This window comes from Ochotona princeps, chromosome 4 (assembly GCF_030435755.1).
Source record: "Ochotona princeps isolate mOchPri1 chromosome 4, mOchPri1.hap1, whole genome shotgun sequence".
Lineage (NCBI taxonomy): Eukaryota > Metazoa > Chordata > Mammalia > Lagomorpha > Ochotonidae > Ochotona > Ochotona princeps.
The window spans coordinates 1,252,863-1,270,829 of NC_080835.1; the positions used below are offsets into that span (position 1 = coordinate 1,252,863).

General features: G+C 64.2%; 1 protein-coding gene across 2 annotated transcripts in view; it reads right to left on the reverse strand.

The window, feature by feature from the left end:
- The window catches only part of MRPL23 (mitochondrial ribosomal protein L23), a 262,071-nt gene extending 252,517 nt beyond the window's left edge, over nt 1-9,554 (reverse strand). Inside the window, exons 1-5 of one of the 2 annotated variants that reach the window (XM_058662676.1) lie at nt 9,438-9,554; nt 8,169-8,291; nt 7,618-7,700; nt 7,130-7,203; nt 4,655-4,825 (exon numbers count right to left, since the gene is read on the reverse strand). In XM_058662676.1, the coding sequence (XP_058518659.1) occupies nt 4,670-4,825; nt 7,130-7,203; nt 7,618-7,700; nt 8,169-8,291; nt 9,438-9,454 (453 nt within the window). In that variant the 5' untranslated portion in view covers nt 9,455-9,554 and the 3' untranslated portion in view covers nt 4,655-4,669. Of the gene's footprint in view, nt 1-4,618; nt 4,826-7,129; nt 7,204-7,617; nt 7,701-8,168; nt 8,292-9,437 lie in introns of those variants that run through there. The other variant, XM_004599263.2, reaches the window with a different exon arrangement.
- Nucleotides 9,555-17,967: the final 8,413 nt, after the last annotated feature.

A 17,967-nucleotide genomic window follows, 5' to 3' on the forward strand; every position in this document is an offset into this window, starting at 1 on the left:
TCCCTGTGCACGTTAGGGTGCTCCCAGGCCGCACTGGCCCTCCGTCCTGACCCCGCTGCTGGCCTCCGAGAGGACCCCAGGCCGGGGACAGGGGTGAGGCAGCGAGCAGTGCCTGGGAGAGGTGGGGTGGTTGTGCCACGCGGCGGTTCAAACGGGGCTGGGCACAGGAAGCACAGGGTGGGGGTCAGGCCGGCTCCCAGCCTTGTGGCCGGGCCAGGGGGGCGGTGAGGGGCCTCGGGGCTGCTGCCCCACTCCCCAGAAAAGTGTTGGGAGGCCGCTGTGCTCCCTGGGCTGTGGTGAGTGACGGGACACCTGGTGCCCGGCCGCTTCTATTTCTGATGCAGGCATTCCTGAGCCCCCCGCCCCGCGCCCTCAGCAGCTGTCAGCTCCCTTCACCCCAGCACAAGTGGCCGTGTCCTGCCAAAGGCCCTCCGAGGCCCAGGACGCATAGTTTCCCAGTTAGGTTCCCAGCCGAGGGGCTGGGCCCCTGGGATGTTCGGAGAGCTGAGGACAGGCAGACATGGAAGTGGCAGCTGCTTCTAATCCTTCGGGGCCACTAGCCCATGCTTTATTTTTGGGAGTCACCTTCTAAAAGCACATGACACCCCATCACGAGGCAGGTCACCCCAGGACCCAGCACGCCGAGGTGGGCTGCCCGGCTCCCCTGGTGCTGGGATCTCAATTCTTTTGCCTTCAGCTTCATGGAGGGGCATCTGGAATTGGGGTGTCTGCCCCCACTGCCACCTCCCAGGAGCCTGCACACAGCACCCTGCCCAGGGTGCCTCAGGAGGGCGTGGGAGGCACGGAGGGACATTGCCCACTGGACCCCAATGGCTGCTGAGCTCCCAAGGAGTTGCCAGGGGTCCTAGCAGGGCCCTGATGGGGTGGGGGCTGCTAGCGAGCGCGGAGAAGCCCTGCAATCTGCTTGTGCCCACTGGCATATCAGGACATGGGCGGGCCGGCCGCGCCACCTCCTGGCCAGGCTTGCAGTGCCCACGCTCTGGCCCGCGGTGGCTGTGTGAGGGGCGGAGAGGCCAGCCTGTCTCCACCCGGCTACAAACACAAGCCTCGGGCACAGCCTCACGCTTGCAACGCCGTCACGCGAGCTCAGGATGGAAACTAGGACCCTGGCCCTCCAGCCCTGCCTCCATTCTGGAAGCTTCTACCAAGCCTGCTTCTGGGCTCCGCTGAGAGCAAGGGCAGATTGTTTTCAGAGGGCAGCGGTGTCTGCCCACCTCCAGGAACCCTGGGCAGCAGAAGGGAGCAGTGCAGTGTCCTGGGTGGTCTTCTCTGCTACAGCCCCTCCTGTCCGCGTGGGGCAGTGACCCTCAGGAGCAGGTGCTGCCACAGCCCTTTGATCTGGTATATTAACCACCCCTCCCCTGCCGGGAGCTGCCCCCTCCCAGTGCCCCTGCTGGCGGGTAAGAGCCTATTTGCTGATCAGCAGCCCCCTCCTGGAGGCTAGAGGGCATTCCTCACCATGCTCCCGCTGGCACTGGTCTTCTTGCTGCCCCCTGGCAGAGCTGCTTAGCTGCCCATCGTCTGGGACATGGGAAGAACCACAGAACCTTGTCCTGGCACGGCCACTTCCCACAGCCGCCCGTCCATACTACTGAGTCACAGGTGCCCTGGGAGTCTGGCCAGGGGGAACAGGCTGTGGTCTCCATGGGACAGCATCCTTATCAGCTCACTGGGTCTTAAAAACCTGCTGGCCTCCCCAGGCCACTGCTGCTGAGGCAGAGCCGAGGCCCAAGGCATGGGGAGCCATGGGGATTCACGTGACTGGGGGGCCACACGCTGTCCCCCGCTGCTGGAGAGGAAGGGCCCCTTATTTGTCCATGCACACTTGCACACACGCACACACGTTTGTACCACATAAACTCCCCCCACACGTGCAGCCACATGCTTGTCCACATGTACACATGCGTGCATGCATGTTCTCACATGGCGAGAAATGAGGGCCTGGCAGCAGGCATGGGGTTTTATGAGAGCTACAAATCAGGTATCACACTGTTGGTGGCTGCCGTGGGATTTATCAGGATGAAGGCCCCAGCAGCTGGTGAGGTCCCAGGGAGGGGTGGGCACCTTGCATCCAGACACCAGGGCTGTCGGAACCCTCCCCCCCATGCACCCCGCCCTCCTGTGAAGCGGAGGTGTGAGCCGACCTAATGACCCTGCGCTGTCCCCACCAGAGGGGCGGGGGCCCACCCGGGTGGCCCCGGAGGCTGAGATGCACCCACAGGGGCCCGGTTCCTCCCCTCTCATCTGACTCCTTTCTCCTCAGTGCGCCCATCTGGGACTGGGCAGTCCCTGTGCAGGGCAGCGGGCAGCATCTTCACCACCTGACCCCTCTGTGAAGGTGGTGCCATCCCTGGAGTGGAGGGAGCCTGAGAAGGCCAGCTCTGCCCCCAACCCCCACGCCACGTGAACAGTCTAGCCTCGGGGAGCCCCCTGTAGGGCCCCCCAGTCGGTGAGGCCCACAGCTGTGCGGAGGCGGCCAGGGCTGGGAGGGGAGCGGGGCCAGGCCTGGCTGTCCCTGGCGGTCGCAGCGCCAGGCCTCCAGCGCCTGCTCAGCCCGGGCCAATCAAAGCCAGATGTGGGGCTGATTGCTCTGAGCGGGAAATAATGAAGTGATTTGGGGGATCGGTGCGGGGGATGAGCTCAGATGGGGGTGGGGTGGCAGACGCTCAGCAGGGCACTTGTATGTGCGCATGCGTGCTTGTCCCCAGGGCCTGGCCCTGGCCTCCTCGGAGGGCTGTGGCTCCCAGGGTGGGACAGGGTCCCTTGTGAGGGGGAGGAATGGTGAGACGTGGCCACTGCTGGTGCGTGGCAGGCACAGGAGCTGGCATCGGGGTGGGGGGCACTGAGGTGTGGGCTGAGGTGCCTGGCTGGCCAGAGCTTGGAGAGGCACAAGGTTGCCCATGTGGAGGAGGAAGCGAGCTCCACGGACGGGTTGCCAGCCAGAGGGGTTTCCATGCCTCCCTGGCACCTTGGTTCTTAGTTGGAGCTGTGAGGGTCTGGAGTGGGGACCCAAGGGCAGGCCTGGTGCAGGGCAGCGGTGGGGGGACCGTCCGAGGAGGAAGGGTCAGGGTGGCACTGTTAGCCAGACTTGTTGCTGCGCCCCGTGGCAGGGTTGGGGTGAGGCTGACGCCTGGCCAGAGCCACTGGCTGCAGCTGTGGGAGGCAGGAGACCAGAAGGGGACATGACCTAGGCCACTTTGGGGTCCCAGAGTAGCCATTTGGAGGCTCCCCACCCCTGCCGTGCTGCTTGACCTGGGGACGGACCCAGGGGTGAGGGGCGAAGGTGGTTCTGTGAGCCCAGGCTTCCCTCTTCCTCTGCTCTTGTCACCCCAGCCCTGGGGGCCTCAGGAAGGCTGGGGTGCAGGACAGGATCTCCCCTTGAGGCTCTGGCTCAGCCAGCCCCGCTGGGCAGTGGCAGGAGTGGTGCGCCTGCCTCGTGGCCAATGGACCACCGCCCCCACCCCCACCCCGGCCTGCTTGGAGCCGGCAGATGCCAGGTCCAGCGTGGGGGGCTCCGGGGAGGGGGAGGGGCCGACGGGCCTTGATGGACGGCGCCTCCAGCTGCGGCCCGTGCCCCAGCCGCTGGGAGGATGAAGGATGGCCATCCAGCCTAGCCCGGCCTGCAGGGCCCCATGAATTATTTGTCTAAGGAAAGCAGCGTCGCCTCCATCCCCCTGGCTCCACTCCCTTTAAGTCAACACTGGGGGGAGGGGGCTGCACTGGCCTTCACCCTGCAGCCCGGGGGTGTCGTGTGGGGCCCCTGCTGCCTGCGCCCCAAGTTAGCCTCCTGGGGGCTGCCCTGTGCAGGGAGGGGCCAGACCCTCACCCAGAGTTCATCAGGCAGTGTTGCAGCGGGGGGTGGGGCCTGGGGACCCCACTGCTGGGCAGTCCCTGGGGTACCTGCGTCCGCATCCCATGGGCGCCATGGCCTGCTCTGAGCACCCTACGGCCCTCTCTTGTGCCTCTCCCCTCAGCTTCTCCCCCTCCACCCCGCCACACACAAATGTGCACACACAGGGACACACATACACTCCTGGGGGCACACGAACATTCATCTCCCCCATGGTTCTGGTCAGCCCATTTCTGACATGGCCGTGCCAGCAGGCTGCTGCCTTTCCTGGGTAGGCTCAGCACCCACAGCCCCAGCTGATTGAGCTCTCAGCTGCTGCCCTTCCGTCCATCCATCCGTACATCTTTCTCCTGGACCCCTGCTGATCCCGCAGGCCTCACTGTGGTGCAGTTAGACCCAGCACACCACGCTGGCAGCAGCCACCCCACAGCCACTGTGTCGCTAGTGGGCAGGTAGGGAGGCCCCCTCAGTCTGTGCTTAGAGACCGGGGTCCACTGGGGATGAGGGCAGCCCTGCATGGGACATAACGGCCACGCAGACCCAAGGAACGTGGGGTCCCACAGAGGCACTGCAACGGCGCTGCCGTGAGGGCTGAACATAAACCTTGTGCCTTGGACACGAGAGCTGCCCCATCCCCACTCCGGCTGGGTCCCCGCTGGGGGTTCCAAGTGCAACCCCGTTCCCCAGCCAAAGGCAGCGGCCAGGCCCCGGGCCCACAAACAAAAAGAAATGCACACTCCGACGGCTTCTGGGCTCAGCACGACTTTTATTGGAGCTGTCCCAGGGGTCCACCACCCATCACAGGCTGAACCAGCCGGGGACACCGCCGCGCCGGGGGTCCATGCGCATGCGCTGTCGCTCCTGCTGCAGGAGGTGCTCCTGGGCACCCTGCTCGCCAGCCTGTGGCACCTTCTCGGGGAACAGCTCGGGGAAGGTGAATGTCTGTCCGTGGGCCTGCGGGGGTGGGGGGAGAAGCAGGACTCAGCACGGCGCCTGGGACCCCCGCAGCGGGACGGGGCAGGGTCCCTGCCTGCAAAGCAAACAGCCAGCTGCCCTCCAGCCAGGAAGCCGCTTCCCCGGGGACAATGCCTCCTTTCATGGGCTCTCTCCCGGGCCTCCGCTCCAGGCCTGGGCTCCCTGAGAGCAGCCCAGCAAAGGGTCCATTCAGCGGGCAGGGAGGCCTGGCCCAGCCCAGGACAGGAGTGAGGCGTGGAGAGACAGGGCACAAATATCAGCGGGTGCCATGCTAGAACTTTCCATCCCAAATACCTAGAGGCCTCCGCCCACATGAAAGGAGGCCCCTCTCCCCCCACCTCCCCACCCCCAGGCTGAACTTGGCACAGGAAACACACACGGCGTACAGAGAGGCAGAGAGGCAGAGAGGCGAGCACGCACACAGCCCATGCATCAAGCCGGCTTTGCAATCCAAAGCTCCCAACGTGTCGGCGCCGGCCAAGTTCTCGGCCGAGGCCCCCTCCCCAACCCCCACTCCCAGCTCGCGGGTAGAGGCCCCCTGGCCGCGAGGAAGGGGAGGGGGGCCCAGGCAGGCAGGAGGCGCCCCTGAAATCTGCTGACATGGCTGAGGAGCCCCCTGCCCCCCACCAGCCCTAGCTGGGCCTGCCGTGGACGGCTCCCTCCAGGACAATCAGCCCGGGCGCGGCCGCTGCAGACCCCCTGGTCAGCAACGTGGCTGTGGGCAGCGAGCCAGTTGCTGTGCAAGGCCGAGGCAGCCCCAGGAGGGGAGGCCCGGGGCTGGGAAGGGAGGCAAGGGCCAGGAGAGGAGGCCCAGGATGGGGAGTGAGGCCCACAACCGGGAGGGGTGGCCCAGGGCCAGGAGGAGAGGCCGGGGGCTGGGAAGGGAGGCCCAGGGTGGGGAGCGAAGCGCAGAGCCGGGAGGGGCGGCCCAGGGCTGGCTCCTGCTTTGGGGTGAGGGTGGGCGAAGACTCGGGGTGACCCTGATGCAAACACGCACGGCAGGGCCCCGTGTCGGGGTGCCCTGCCCCCTCCCCATGCGGTCAACACGCAGCCCATGTGCCGACTCTCTGTCGGCTCTCTGTCAAGGCGTGCTCTGTGCTGAGGGCGACGCTGGGGCCGGGAGAGGGGCCGACAGGTTTCCAGGGGGGCAGAGTGGGGCCCGGCCGTGGCCGCCAGCGCCCGCCATAAATCTGGTAACTTAATTTGTGTTTCCGACCGGCCCGCCGCGCTCGTACAATGGGCTGCTATTCCAGGCCCCCCTCCCCCGAGGCGGGGTGCTGGCGGGGGGGAAGGGGAGAAACCGCCTTCCCAGTCACAAATCCTGCTTGTGGGAGGGGGGCTGGCGCCCACCAGGGCCACGGTGGGCTCCGGGCCGCTTCCCACGGAGGAGACGGCTGGCGGCAGCTGCAAGCCCGCGCGGCCCGGGCTCAGCTTTCATGGGGGGCGGGGGCTCGGGCGGCCGAGGGGCCCCGTGTAACCGCAGCTGGCCTCCGAAGCCCCCCAGCCCGGCCCGCCGGACAGACGGACGGGCCGGGCCCCCGCGCGGCCGTGCTGCTGCGTGGGGTGGGCGCGCGGGCTCCCCGACACGCGGCCGCCCGGCCAGCCTTCCCCGGGGCGCCACTGCCACCTAGCGGCGGGGCCGCCGCGCCGGCGACGCCCCCAGCCCTCACGACGCCCCCAGCCCTCACGACGCCCCCAGCCCCCACGGCACGGTTTCAAATAGCAGTGGGGGGAGAGGAGCTGCAGAGCTGGGGGCCCCGGGGGCGGCTGGGCCGGGCGGCTGGGGGGCCTCCGGGTCCCTGGCCTTGTGAAATGTGTGTGTTTCAACAGAGACGGAAAACCTGGCCCTTCCAGCAAACAAAGCCTGGGTTTCCACACGTGTGGCAGGACCGCGGACACAAAAACAACACCAAAAAAACACGGCGGCCAGCTCAAGCCTTGCTTGTCTGCGCTCTCGGCCTGGCTCCTCACACGCGTGGGCACAGCGAGGGACCCCAGGCTGCCCCCCACATCGGCTCCCCCCACAGTGCCCATGGGGGGCTGAGCGCTGAGCCCCAGCCTCCCGCCACGGTGCCTGCCCCCCAGGACACTGAACTTTATCCCTGCAGAGCGCAGACCCACCAGGTGCGCAGGAGTGGCCGCTTGCCAGGAAGTCCTACGCGGCCGGCGGGGCGGGGGGCGGGTAGGGTGACCTTGCCCTGGCGCCCTGCGACCCCCCTGCTGCCCGCCCCCTGTGCAAACACTCCCCAGGGCCGGGTCCTGGGGGCTGCCCGGCCGGCTCACCAGCTGCACGTAGGCCACCTTGGAGTCGGGCTTCTTCACGCGCAGGTTCCTGTGATCTCGCTTCCTGTTGGAGCCTGCGGGAAGCGGGGAGGGGGCAGTGCCTCACGCTCGGTTCCCAACCCCCCTCTGGGTCACCCACCCGGGCCTCCTGGGCCAGAGCCCAGTTCTTTGTTGAAAAAAAAAATTTTAAAAATTGTGAAATTGTTAACGAGAAGAAGAAAAAAGTTCATCTCTTGTTAAAAAAATAGAAAAACTACAAACCTAAACCGTGTCCACAGTAACCCAGAGGTGCCTCATCCAGCCTGGCACCTCAGGCCCAGGCAGGAGGGTTCATGCCAGTGAGACATGGAGGGCAGCAGCGGCATGTCCGCATCACAGTGCCCGGAGCCCAGCTCCTTGGAGGCAGTTGGATCCCCGTCCCTTGGGAGACCAAAGGAGCTGCAGGACCCCTGGGTCAGCGCGCTGGGGATCTGCCCCGGCCCACTCACCATGCTGCACCCGCGTCCGCACCCCCGCCACAGGCACGTTGTAGATGCTTTGCAGGTAGTTCCTTAGGTCCACCCTGGTCATCCTAGGGGGCAGGCAGGGAGCGCCTCACGCAGAGCCCTCAATGAGCCCCCCACCCCGGGAGGCCCAGGCAGCCAGCCAGGTGGTTTCGGGGAGACATGGGGCCCCACTTTGTCACAGGCGGGGGGCCCCTCCCAGGGCTCAGCCTGGCTGGGGAGGGCTCAGCACTGCACGAGGTGCCCACGGCCCCTCCTCACCGTAAGCCTGTCAGTCTGCACCCTGCCCATCTGACCCAGTTGTAAACCCCCCAAATTCAGGTGCCCATAAGCCCCACACCCAACACCTGGATGCTGCCCCAGCTCCTGGGCTGGTGGCAAGCGTCAGTCAGGGCTAGGCACAGGGTGCCAGCCCGGGCTGGGAGGAAGAGGCCAGGGACGCATGTCCAGGAAGGACCCCAGTTTGCTGACCATGCTGGGCCATGTGCCAGGCACCCCCCTCAAACTCCACCCACTCCCTTCCTCTCTGGCCTTACTCCATGGGGATCTGGAACTGCACGGTGTCCTCAGGCTGCGCTGTGCCAGGACGCACCAGCCGGATGAAGAAATTGGTCCGAAACACACGGAGCTGGGGGCCCCCCAGCTGGTACAGGGGGTACCTACACAGGACAGATTGGGGTCTCAGTAAACACATGGAAACGGACTCCCTATGGCAATGAGGATATGGGGGCTGCTGATCCCTGAGGCCAGCTTGGCACGGCCAGTGCTGTCTCGTCTCCCTGCTTTCCCTGCATAACAGTGTGAGCTGAGTGGGTGTGGGAGGGCAAGGAGGGCTCCTCGCAGTTTTCCGCTATGTCCAGAGGCTGACTGCACCACCTGCCCCAGCCAAAGTGGGCAGTCCACACCCCGGGGGGGTGGAGGAGAGGACGTCGAGCCCAAGCCATCACACAGTGGACCCAGGGGACGCCCAGAAGGCCTGGCTGTGCATGGTACACCTGGCACTGTGGTACAGGAGGGGGCATGGACGCTGGTCTGAGCCCTGGGGAAGCCATGTGTACAGGCCTCGGAACCTGGCAATGGGTGTTTGGGCAGTTGCCCTGAGCCTTGCCCTTGGGGTCCACCTGAACCCTCTGCTGTTGCGGGGCAGGGTGGCCAAGGGCCCAGCCCTGGTTAAAAAATAAAAGGGTGTGCAATGGCCTGTAGAGACCCCATCTTCCTCTTGGAGGCCGACGGGTGGCCCAGGTGGGGTGGGGCTGGACTTCAGGCTACAGGCCTGCTGCTTTATAACACACCGGTCCCCTCCCATCAAAACAACCCCAAAAGAGGCCCTGAGGCCCGACACCCACGTTGGCCCACTCAGCACATCTCGGGGCCTGACAGCTCCCCAGATCCCTGAGCTGCCCTCCAACTGTCCGCCTGCTGCTGCCTCCCTGGCCAGCGGGGTCCCCCTCCCCTAGGCACGTGTGTGTGTGTGTGTGTGTGTGCGCGCGCTTCCCGGGGCACTGCCCATCTGGCGGAAGCCACGTGGAGGCCTGGGCTGCCCCGGGCCGCATTCACTCTCAGCTCTCTGCAGGTATCTGAGGCAGCCCTGCCCTACATGGGCACATGCACCTGGGGGGCGCGCCCCGGGACCCTGGACACCCCGCGCCGGGGGCGCGCCGCGGGGCCCTGAACACCCCGCGCCGGGGGCGCGCCCCGGGACCCTGGACAGGTGGCCCCACGCCGGGGGCGCGCCCCGGGGCCCCGTTCCGGCCTCTGCGCGTCCCCGCCCCGCGGGCCCCGCCCCCGCGCGGACCCCCACTCACAGCACGTTCCGCGCCATGGAGACGCGGCGCTTCCGGGTCGGCGGCGGATGGAGTGGTTCCCGCCCCGCGCGGCGACGCCCGGACAGCGCCCCCTGGCTGCAGGAGGCCGCCCCCTGGGCCCGCCCCGCACCGCCCCGCACCGCCCCGCCCCGCCCCGCACCGCCCCGCACCGCCCTGCACCGCCCTGCACCGCACACGCTTTGTCTTCCTCTGGAGGCTCCCGCCTCTGCCAACATCCGCCGTGCAACGACTTCCCCACACCCCTGAACCGGAAAGACTCCACAAGACTCAACGCAACTCCCCTGGCCCACACACTCGGGGTCCCCAGGCCAGTCAACCCTGACCACGATGCGCGTGGAGGGGAAGGTTTAAGAGAGATGCCCGACCTTTGGCTTTGGACAGCCTAAAACCTCAATCAGGCCAGCGCCCACCCTGCCGGTCCCTGGGGTGGGGGTTCGTCTGGTGGAGGGAACAGGGAGGAGCCAGCAAAGAAGGGGCGAATGCGATGGCGGTGGGGGGAGCAGCCTTCTGCCCTGAGGGAAGGGGCTTGAGTGCCCTGGGGCTGGGGACCCAGGAAGGAAGCTGGGGCTGGGTAGGGGTCTGGGGGTCCCAGACTTCACCAAGGGCTGAGCCTACAGGTGGCTGCCTCCCAGCCCAGGAGGGGGTGGCTGAACGCTGCCCCCACTGGGCACTGCCTGGATCAGATGGGAGCAGTGGAGGGGCAGGGGCTGCGGCATGAAGGGCATGGGGGTCCCTCAGCCAGGCCCCTGCTTCTCCAACTAGAAGGCTGGGGTCCCTGCAGCCCCAGGCTGGGAAGCTCTGAACTTCCCCTGCCCCGTGTGCTGGGCGTCTGGGAAAGCCGTGGGGTCCCCCACGTGGCTTCCTCCCTGGCGCCCTCCCAGACGCAAGGAGCAGCGGCTACCAGGTGAAATAGAGCAAACCCAGACGGATTTGACTCGCTCCATTCTGGCTTTTCTTTTTACAGACTTTTTATTTATTTATTTTTAGAACAGTTTCGGGCAAGCAGGCAGAAGGCAGGGCTCCTGGAAGCTCCCAGAGTGGGGTGCCTTGTGAGCTGGCAGCCCAGTGGGCAGTGTCCCTTGCCCACTGCCTGTGTCCATGGCAGACACAGCAAGGCCACTGGCGGGAGCGCCTCTGGGACACTGAGAGCTGGCTGCCCAGTCTTGCTTTTTCTGGGGTGTCCTAGAGTGGGAGCCAGCGGTGAGGCCTCTCAGACCCTCCCAGGTTTGGGCATGCTGGGGCTGAGCGGTGGTTGGTAGCATGGCCGAGGCGTACGCCACAGAGGATGGAGAAATGAGCAAAGAACAGGTGCGGCTGTCACATCACAGTGGGACAACAGGGGCACCTCAGCCAGGAGACCAGTATGCAGGGGCTGCTGGACAGGGGCTGCAGCCCTGTGGACACAGGACTGGATCTGGTGTATACCTGGGTGGACGTGACACTGAACTCGCTGTAGACATGGATGGACATGAGCTGGAACTCAGCAGATGTGACACTGGGTGGGTGGCGGCGATCTGACCAGGAAGCCCAGCCAGGCCTGTCAGTCTGGATTCTTGGTCCCGCCATGCACACTGCCTCCCCGGGGCGTTCCCGAGGCCGCTGCCAAGGCAGAGCCCTCTGGAGCAAGGGTCCACCATCACACAGGGCAGGAAGGGCCTCGCTGGAAGGTGAAGCCAAGGCTGCTGTCAGGGCCGGGAGGCTCAGCTTGGGGGTGCAGAGGCCCCGTTGCCCTGGCCTGCCTGGGCAGAGTGGGGAGCAGGAGACCCCGCAGGGAGTCCTGGGCACAGGGAGGGTTGTGCAGGTGGGCAGTGGTGCAGGAAGCTGCTGAAAGAAACCCCCCACAGCACCATGCAAGCACCCAAGTTTCCAGCTCAAATGGGATCCAGACAGCTGGGCCCTCTGCTCAGAGGGGGCCTGGGGCCACTGGAGCAGGGGCATCAGGATGCCCTGGAGGAGGGCCTGCGTTGGGGAGTCTCCCCTCTGCCCCTGATCGCCAGCTGAGTTAGCAGGGCAGGAGGCTTGGGGCCTTGGGAGCAGGGCGCAGAACGGGAGACGCGGGCGCCCCGTCCTGCTCCTGGTCAGTGGGTCACTGCGGGAAAGGGTCCCACAGAACAGGCACTGCTGCCTCCTGGCCTTTCCCTCTGACGGGGGAAGAGGGTGGCAGGGCCCGAGCAGCCAGGACGGGAGCCAGTGCTCCTCCGGGGGCCCTGGTGTGTCCTTGTTAACCTGCCTTGGGCCTGTCCCGCTGTTACCCACGATTTTGCCCAGGCACCTGCTGCCAGAGTTTGATGCCTCGGTAGGCACTTGGCACAGCTGTGGAGTCACCCTTGGGGACACCTGTGTCCCAAACCAGAGTGCCAGAGCCTGGCTGCTGCTTTTTCTCTTAAATTTGAAAGGCAGAGTTACAAGGAGAAGGAGAGAGAGAGACTGTCTTTGATCTGCTGGTTCCCTCCCCCAGTAGCCACAACAGCAGGGCTGGGCCAGGCTGAAGCCAGGAGCCAGGAGCTTCTTCCAGGTCTCCTGCGTAAGTGCAGGGGCCCAAGGACTTGGGTCATCTTCTCTTGCTTGCTCAGGCCATAAGCAAAGAACTGGATGAGAAGTAGAGCCGCCAGGACTTGACGCCCGTGGGATGCCGGAGCCTTGGGCAGTAGCTTTACTCGCTATGTGCATTAATGCCCCCCTACCCCCGACTCTTTCTAGCTCCCTGCTAATGCACCCTTGGGGGACAGCAGGCAATGGCTCCATCCTCGGGACACTGCCAGCCACACGGGCGAAGCTCCTGGCTCCCGGTTTGAGCCTGGCTGAGCTCTGCTTGCTGGTGGCATTTGAGGAGTGAGCTGGCAGCCGAAGGATCCCGTCCTCCGCCCACCCTGCACTCGTCGTCGGAGTTGTTGACCCACTGCTGTCTCAGATGGGGCATCCTCTACCTGTTGGTTTTTTTTTTTTTTTAAGATTTACTTATTTTTATTACAAAGTCGGATACACAGAGAGAAGGAGAGACAGAGAGGAAGATCTTCCGTCCCGTGATTCACTCCCCAAGTGAGCGCAACGGCCAGTGCTGTGCGAATCTGAAGCCAGGAGCTCTTCCAGGTCTCCCACATGGGTGCAGGGTCCCAAGGCTTTGGGCCTCCTCCACTGCTTTCCCAGGCCACAAGCAGGGAGCTGGATGGGAAGCGGGCTGTTGGGATTAGAACCGGTGCCCATATGGGATCCTAGCGCGTCCAAGGTGGGGACTTTAGCCACTAGGCCATGGCACCAGGCCCTCCCCGTTGGGTTTTGAGGGCTCTTTATTGTTTGGGGTTAGATCTTGGGGCTCTGGGTCAGCATAGGGTTCCTCTGGGCCAGGACCTCCTGCTCCCCTGGCAGCTGCGATTTGGAGAGCAGGCGGGAGAGTTCATTTCTTGTTTTGCTCTGTCACAGTTTGCTTGGACCTGCAGGGCTGGGTGGGGTTTGGTGTCCCACGCAGCGAGCTTTGCCTACATGGAGATTAGGGTTAGGTCGTTTGTCCTTGTGGTTTAAGTTTTCCACTGGGGTCTGTGAGTCTCTCCGGGGGGCGGGCAGTTCTTGGGCACAGGGTGACGGGTTTGGGGGTTCTGCTTTTGCCAAATTGAACACTGAGCAGTGGGGTGTCCAGACCAGCTGTTGACCTGGCTGCCCAGGGGCCTCTGTTTGGTGTTTGGAGCCACTGGGCGTGGGCGCTGACGACACGGCTGGGCCCCGCTCCGGCAACGAGTGCACGGCAGCTCGCTGCAGGCAGCCTCCCACACGGAAGCTTTCTGGGCACCAAGATGACTTTTACAGGCACTCCTAGGGTGCCATGCTGATTGATGTCAGGGGCGCGGTGGCAGGCACTGGCGTCAGTTAAGGGTGCAGGCGTCCGGCCTGGGCTGGGGTCCCATCCGGCACGTCTTGTCTGAATTGTTTGAAGAGCTGAACAATGTTGAAAATAAACGGTGGTGCCAGCACGCGGGCATCTCTGCAGAGTGCGGGCACGGGGGGGGGGACGGGAAGGAATGTCTTGTGGACGAGGGGAAGGCCCCTGAGAAAGTGCTTATCTCGGATGGCCAGGCTCGGCCGACCCCATTCATTGCTTCCCGGCTCCAGCCCTGCCTGGCTCTGGGCACGGGAGCTGGCCTCCTGCGTAAGCGGCCTGCACAGTGCGGATGGACTTCGGAACTGGCCCATCCGAGTCTGCATGTGGAGGGTAGTCGGCGTGCCTGACCCACGCATGTCTGCAGTGTCCCTTCCCACCTGTGCTGAGCTCAAGTGGCATTTTGCGTGTTGCATTGTACGTGTGTCTCGCCCTGCCAGGTGTCCCCTGTGGCACGTCAGCTGCACTCCACAATACTGATGAGTACTCGTCAGCTTCCCCGGCCTGGATCCTGCAGCCCCGTTTAGCTGCCTTATCTTTATTGCCTGCTTTGTTATGGGCTGCATTGCGTGAGGTGAGCCCCTCGTCTTCCTGCCCAGCCAGCGTGCCTTCACTACCCAGAGCCTCCCCAGCACGGCACTGGGTGGGGGTGCCTTTACGCGGGGTCTCCCGCCGGCCCCCTTGACCTGGCTGGGGAAGGGCCCTAGGTTCCTCCTTTGCTAGCAGGCTCCTCTTCCTCCATCGACTCTTTTCCCAACGGCTCTCTCTGCTCAAAGATGTGTGCGCCCCTTTGTTAACACAGATGACCCTGAGAGCCTGGGCCAGGCCGCTTGCAGTTGGTCCCTGGGCCCTGGCCCTTCCCACGCTGTGGGCCTGCGCCTGCCTGCTCAGCCTCCACTTGGTGTGATTGTACTTCTGCTTGCTTCTTTTTCTTTTTTTAAAATTATCTTTACTGCAAAGGCAGTTACAGAGATAGAAGGAGACAGAGCTCTCCCATCTGGTGGTGCATTCTACAGATGGCCGCGAAGGTCAGGGCTGTGCCAGGAATGTCTTCCCATCTCCCATGCGGGTGCAGGGGCCCCAGCGTGGGGGCCGTCCCCCTCTGCTGCTCTCCCAGGCCTTAGCAAGCAGCTGGATCAGACTGGAGCACCAAGGTGGTGGCGCCACAGGCCGAGGCTCGGCCTGCTCTAGCATGGCGCGAGCCCCCACACTTTGCTTTCTGAGGGCCGTGTGGTCTCTGGTGGGAGTGCCAGGACCGCCGGGGCCTGGGCGTGTGGGTGAGCTGTCACTCCTCTCCATGTTTGAAGTGTTGGCCACTGTGCCTGGGGAAGCCAGGTGGGCCCAGGGGATTTCCCATGGCAAGGAGTCCCTGCCCGCCTGTCCCTCTGCCCGCCTGTCCTTCTGCCCGGGTGGGAACTTGCATCCTCCAGCCGGGCCGGCTGGGCACACAGGACTTGCTGCTCCTCCTGGCAGTGCCTGGGGGCTCAGGGGCCACCTCCCTGCTGCAGGGTCCCGTTCACACTGCTGTGCCCTCCCGAGACACTGCCGTTCCCAGAGAATCCAGCTGTGGCTTTGTCTTTTAACGTTTCTGCTATTATTTCTTGGTTTGCTATTTCCTTGGTTTCTGCTTGGTCTGTGTGGTCTCCCTTCTTCGTTTTCCATTGGGATTAACTTGTAATTTTTTTAAAAACCAAAGCCCTGAACTGTTCTTCCAATTATTTGTTTGAAAGACAGCTACAAAAAGAGAGAGAAAGGGAGGAAGGCCCGTCTTTGATTGGCTGTCTACGCCACAGACAGCCTCCACAGCCCACACGGGGCCAGGCCAAAGGCAGGAGCAGGGGCCCCATCAGAGCTCACGCTGGTGCAGGGGCCCAAGCGCTTCGGCCGTCCTCTGCTGCTCTCCCAGGCCACGAGCAGGGGAGTGGACGGGAAGTGGAGCAGCCGGGATGCGAACCGGCGCCTGTACATGACGATGGCCAAGACTAAGTGTGCTGTTTTAGGATTTGGGGGGCAAGTCAATGCCATGGGTGGCTTGGCTAAGCCCCCCACTTCAGGGTCACCTTTGGTGCCTCTCTGCCCGTTTGGTCAGGATTGGATGGTGCTGAGTGTGTTGGCGATGTACACACTGGCACTGGGTGCCAGCTGGGGAGGCAGTGCTTTCCGACCTGGCTCCAGGCTGGGCAAGGTGGGGTGGGGTGGGCCTGGGGAGCCTGCGGGGGTGAGGGGCGTGTAGGTGGAGTTGTGGGGCCAGGGCACATTCCTTTCCCTGGGGAGCTGGCAGCCTGGGACCCAGGCTGCAGCCACCCTCCCAGGCACACCCGCTGCCCACTGCTACCACGGGCCCCAGCTGGTGAATCTTAGCGGCCTTGGCCTTCCCAGACCCTCAGTGTGCCCGCAGAAGTGTGCAAGGATCCCCTCTTGGTCCTGTGCCCTGTTGTTCCCTGTCTGGTGGGCGGCAGAGTGCGAGCCCACCTCTGAGATCAGAGTGGGGAGCTGTGGCTGCGTTGGCCAGCAGGGAGGGGGCTGAGGGAGCTGGCCCAAGGCCCCCCAGGCTCTGTTCTGGCCTGAGACCAGGATCTTATATCCTGGACTCCCTGGTTCTCAGGCGGTGGGCCTGGATCTCTGGCCAGAGTGTTGGGGTACCCACCGTCTGCCCCCACCCCTGGGGGCCCAGCCTCCAGCTGTGATGCTGAGCGCTGCAGGGGGTCTGGGGAACTTTGGGGAGCGCTGGTGTGTACCTCTTCTCTTGCTGCCTGAGGCCTCTGCTCTGGGGGCCTCCGGATCCCGCCACCCAGCAGCTCTGTACTGCACCACCAGGTTTGGGGGTTCCCCTCTCCACATATCAGGCCAGCTCGTTTGTGTTGTTCATTTATTTTTAAAATTTCGGTTTGCTATTTCCTGTTGGAGTTGGCCTTGTTCGTCAAGTGCTGTGGGTTTCTGTCTACCCCCGCGTGCACACTCGTGGAGCCGGGAACAAGGATTGGGAAGAGTTCTGACCCAGGGCTGGCCGTGCTGTGTTGGAGACCGCAGCCCGCGCTCTCTGCCCGGTGGGCGGTGGGGAATCATAAAACGTCTTGATTTACGGGTTGTCTGTGCATCTGGCGGCTTCCTGAGCTGCCTGCTTCCTGCCGGAGCCTCTCCCGCTCGCCCTCCCGGGACCCCTGGAATGCAGCACTGCCTCTGCAGAGGCGCGCCCCGTCTCCTTTCCACTGCGCGGCCCCTGCATTGTCCCGCGTCTCCAGCCCAGGCCTCGGGCGCTAATGGCAAAAGCAGATGTCTGTCCGCGGTGGGTTCCCGGCCTGGGCAGGACGTGCCACGTCCCCCGGCCAGGCTGATAAACTAAACCCTTTATTTATAGTTGTCTGCAGTTCCTTGGGCTTTTGTTTTTTGTTTTCCAGGGGCTGAGAGCTGCCCTGTTTCAGATAAACCAGAAATTTCGAGAAAAAAAAAAAAAAGCCAACGGGAAGGCTCTCTCACCCCCACCCTGTCACACTGACCGTCCCAGTGGTCTGTGCTCCAACTCGGACACAAGGGATGCGTCTTTTAAACAGACAAACGTTTTAAAGTGGCTTTTAATTTTATTTTTCTTTCCATCACCACACCTCCTGGGCTTAGCCCACAGATCCCCCAGCCGGGATCAGGGGTTCTAGCTGCCCTGGGACCCCTCTGTTTATACCCTGCCTACCCTGTGGGATGCCTGGCGATGACCCACAAGGCCCTCAGCCTGTACCCCAGGCTCTCCCCGCCATCCAGCCAGGCTTTGGGCTCCGTGCAGCTCCCCCACCCCCGGTTTCAGGCTGCAACTCCAAAGGAAGGTGTGCGATCTCCACGCTGTGATGAGCCGGCCTTCCAGAGCAGCCAGCCCCTTGTGTCTGCTGTGCATGGCTGAAAGGGAGTGGGGGGCGGTCCCCGGGGTCTGGGTTTACCGGGCACCTGGGATTAGGGTTCTGTTGCTGGCTGAGCCTGGTCGATCTGCCCCACTACCAGTGGGAAAGGTGGCCCATGGGTGTGTCTGCCTTGCACTCTGACCCCACTGGCGAACTGAGGCTTGAACCCCAGCCATGTGCTGCACCCCGTCCCGTGCCCCCCACCCCCTGAGCTGGGGCTCTGAGAGGACGTGTTTCCTCGCCCTCTGACCTTGGCTTCCGTCCAGCTCATCCGATTTCTAACCCTTGGCCCCCTTCACCCGCTTTCCCCTATGGGCCCCCTTCCGGCCCTTGCTGCCTGCCCACACCCACACCGGACTCAGCCTGTGTCCCCTTCCCACAGGAAATCCTGTGCGGATGTCCAGGGCTGCCTATGCTGACCAAGGCCCCCCCAAGAGGCCTGGCTCTGCTCAGGCCTCCTGGCCAGGCTGTGCACCTGTGCTTGGAGACCCCAGTGCTGTCCCACCCTGGCCTCCCCCAGCCCCTGGGACATCGCTGTCCTGAGCTGGTCCCTGAGGTGGACATTCATGCCCCAGGAAACTTCTGCCCTCTCCCAGCCCACCTCCCCGTCCCACCAGGGCTCCCCTGGGACACAGAGCATACAGCACGCAGAAGAGGGGTCTGAGTTTTATTCACAGACCCTGGGGGATGGGAGCCATGAGGACAGAGATGGAGTGTGTGTACTGGGGGGGCCCCTGCACCCTCAGGATCC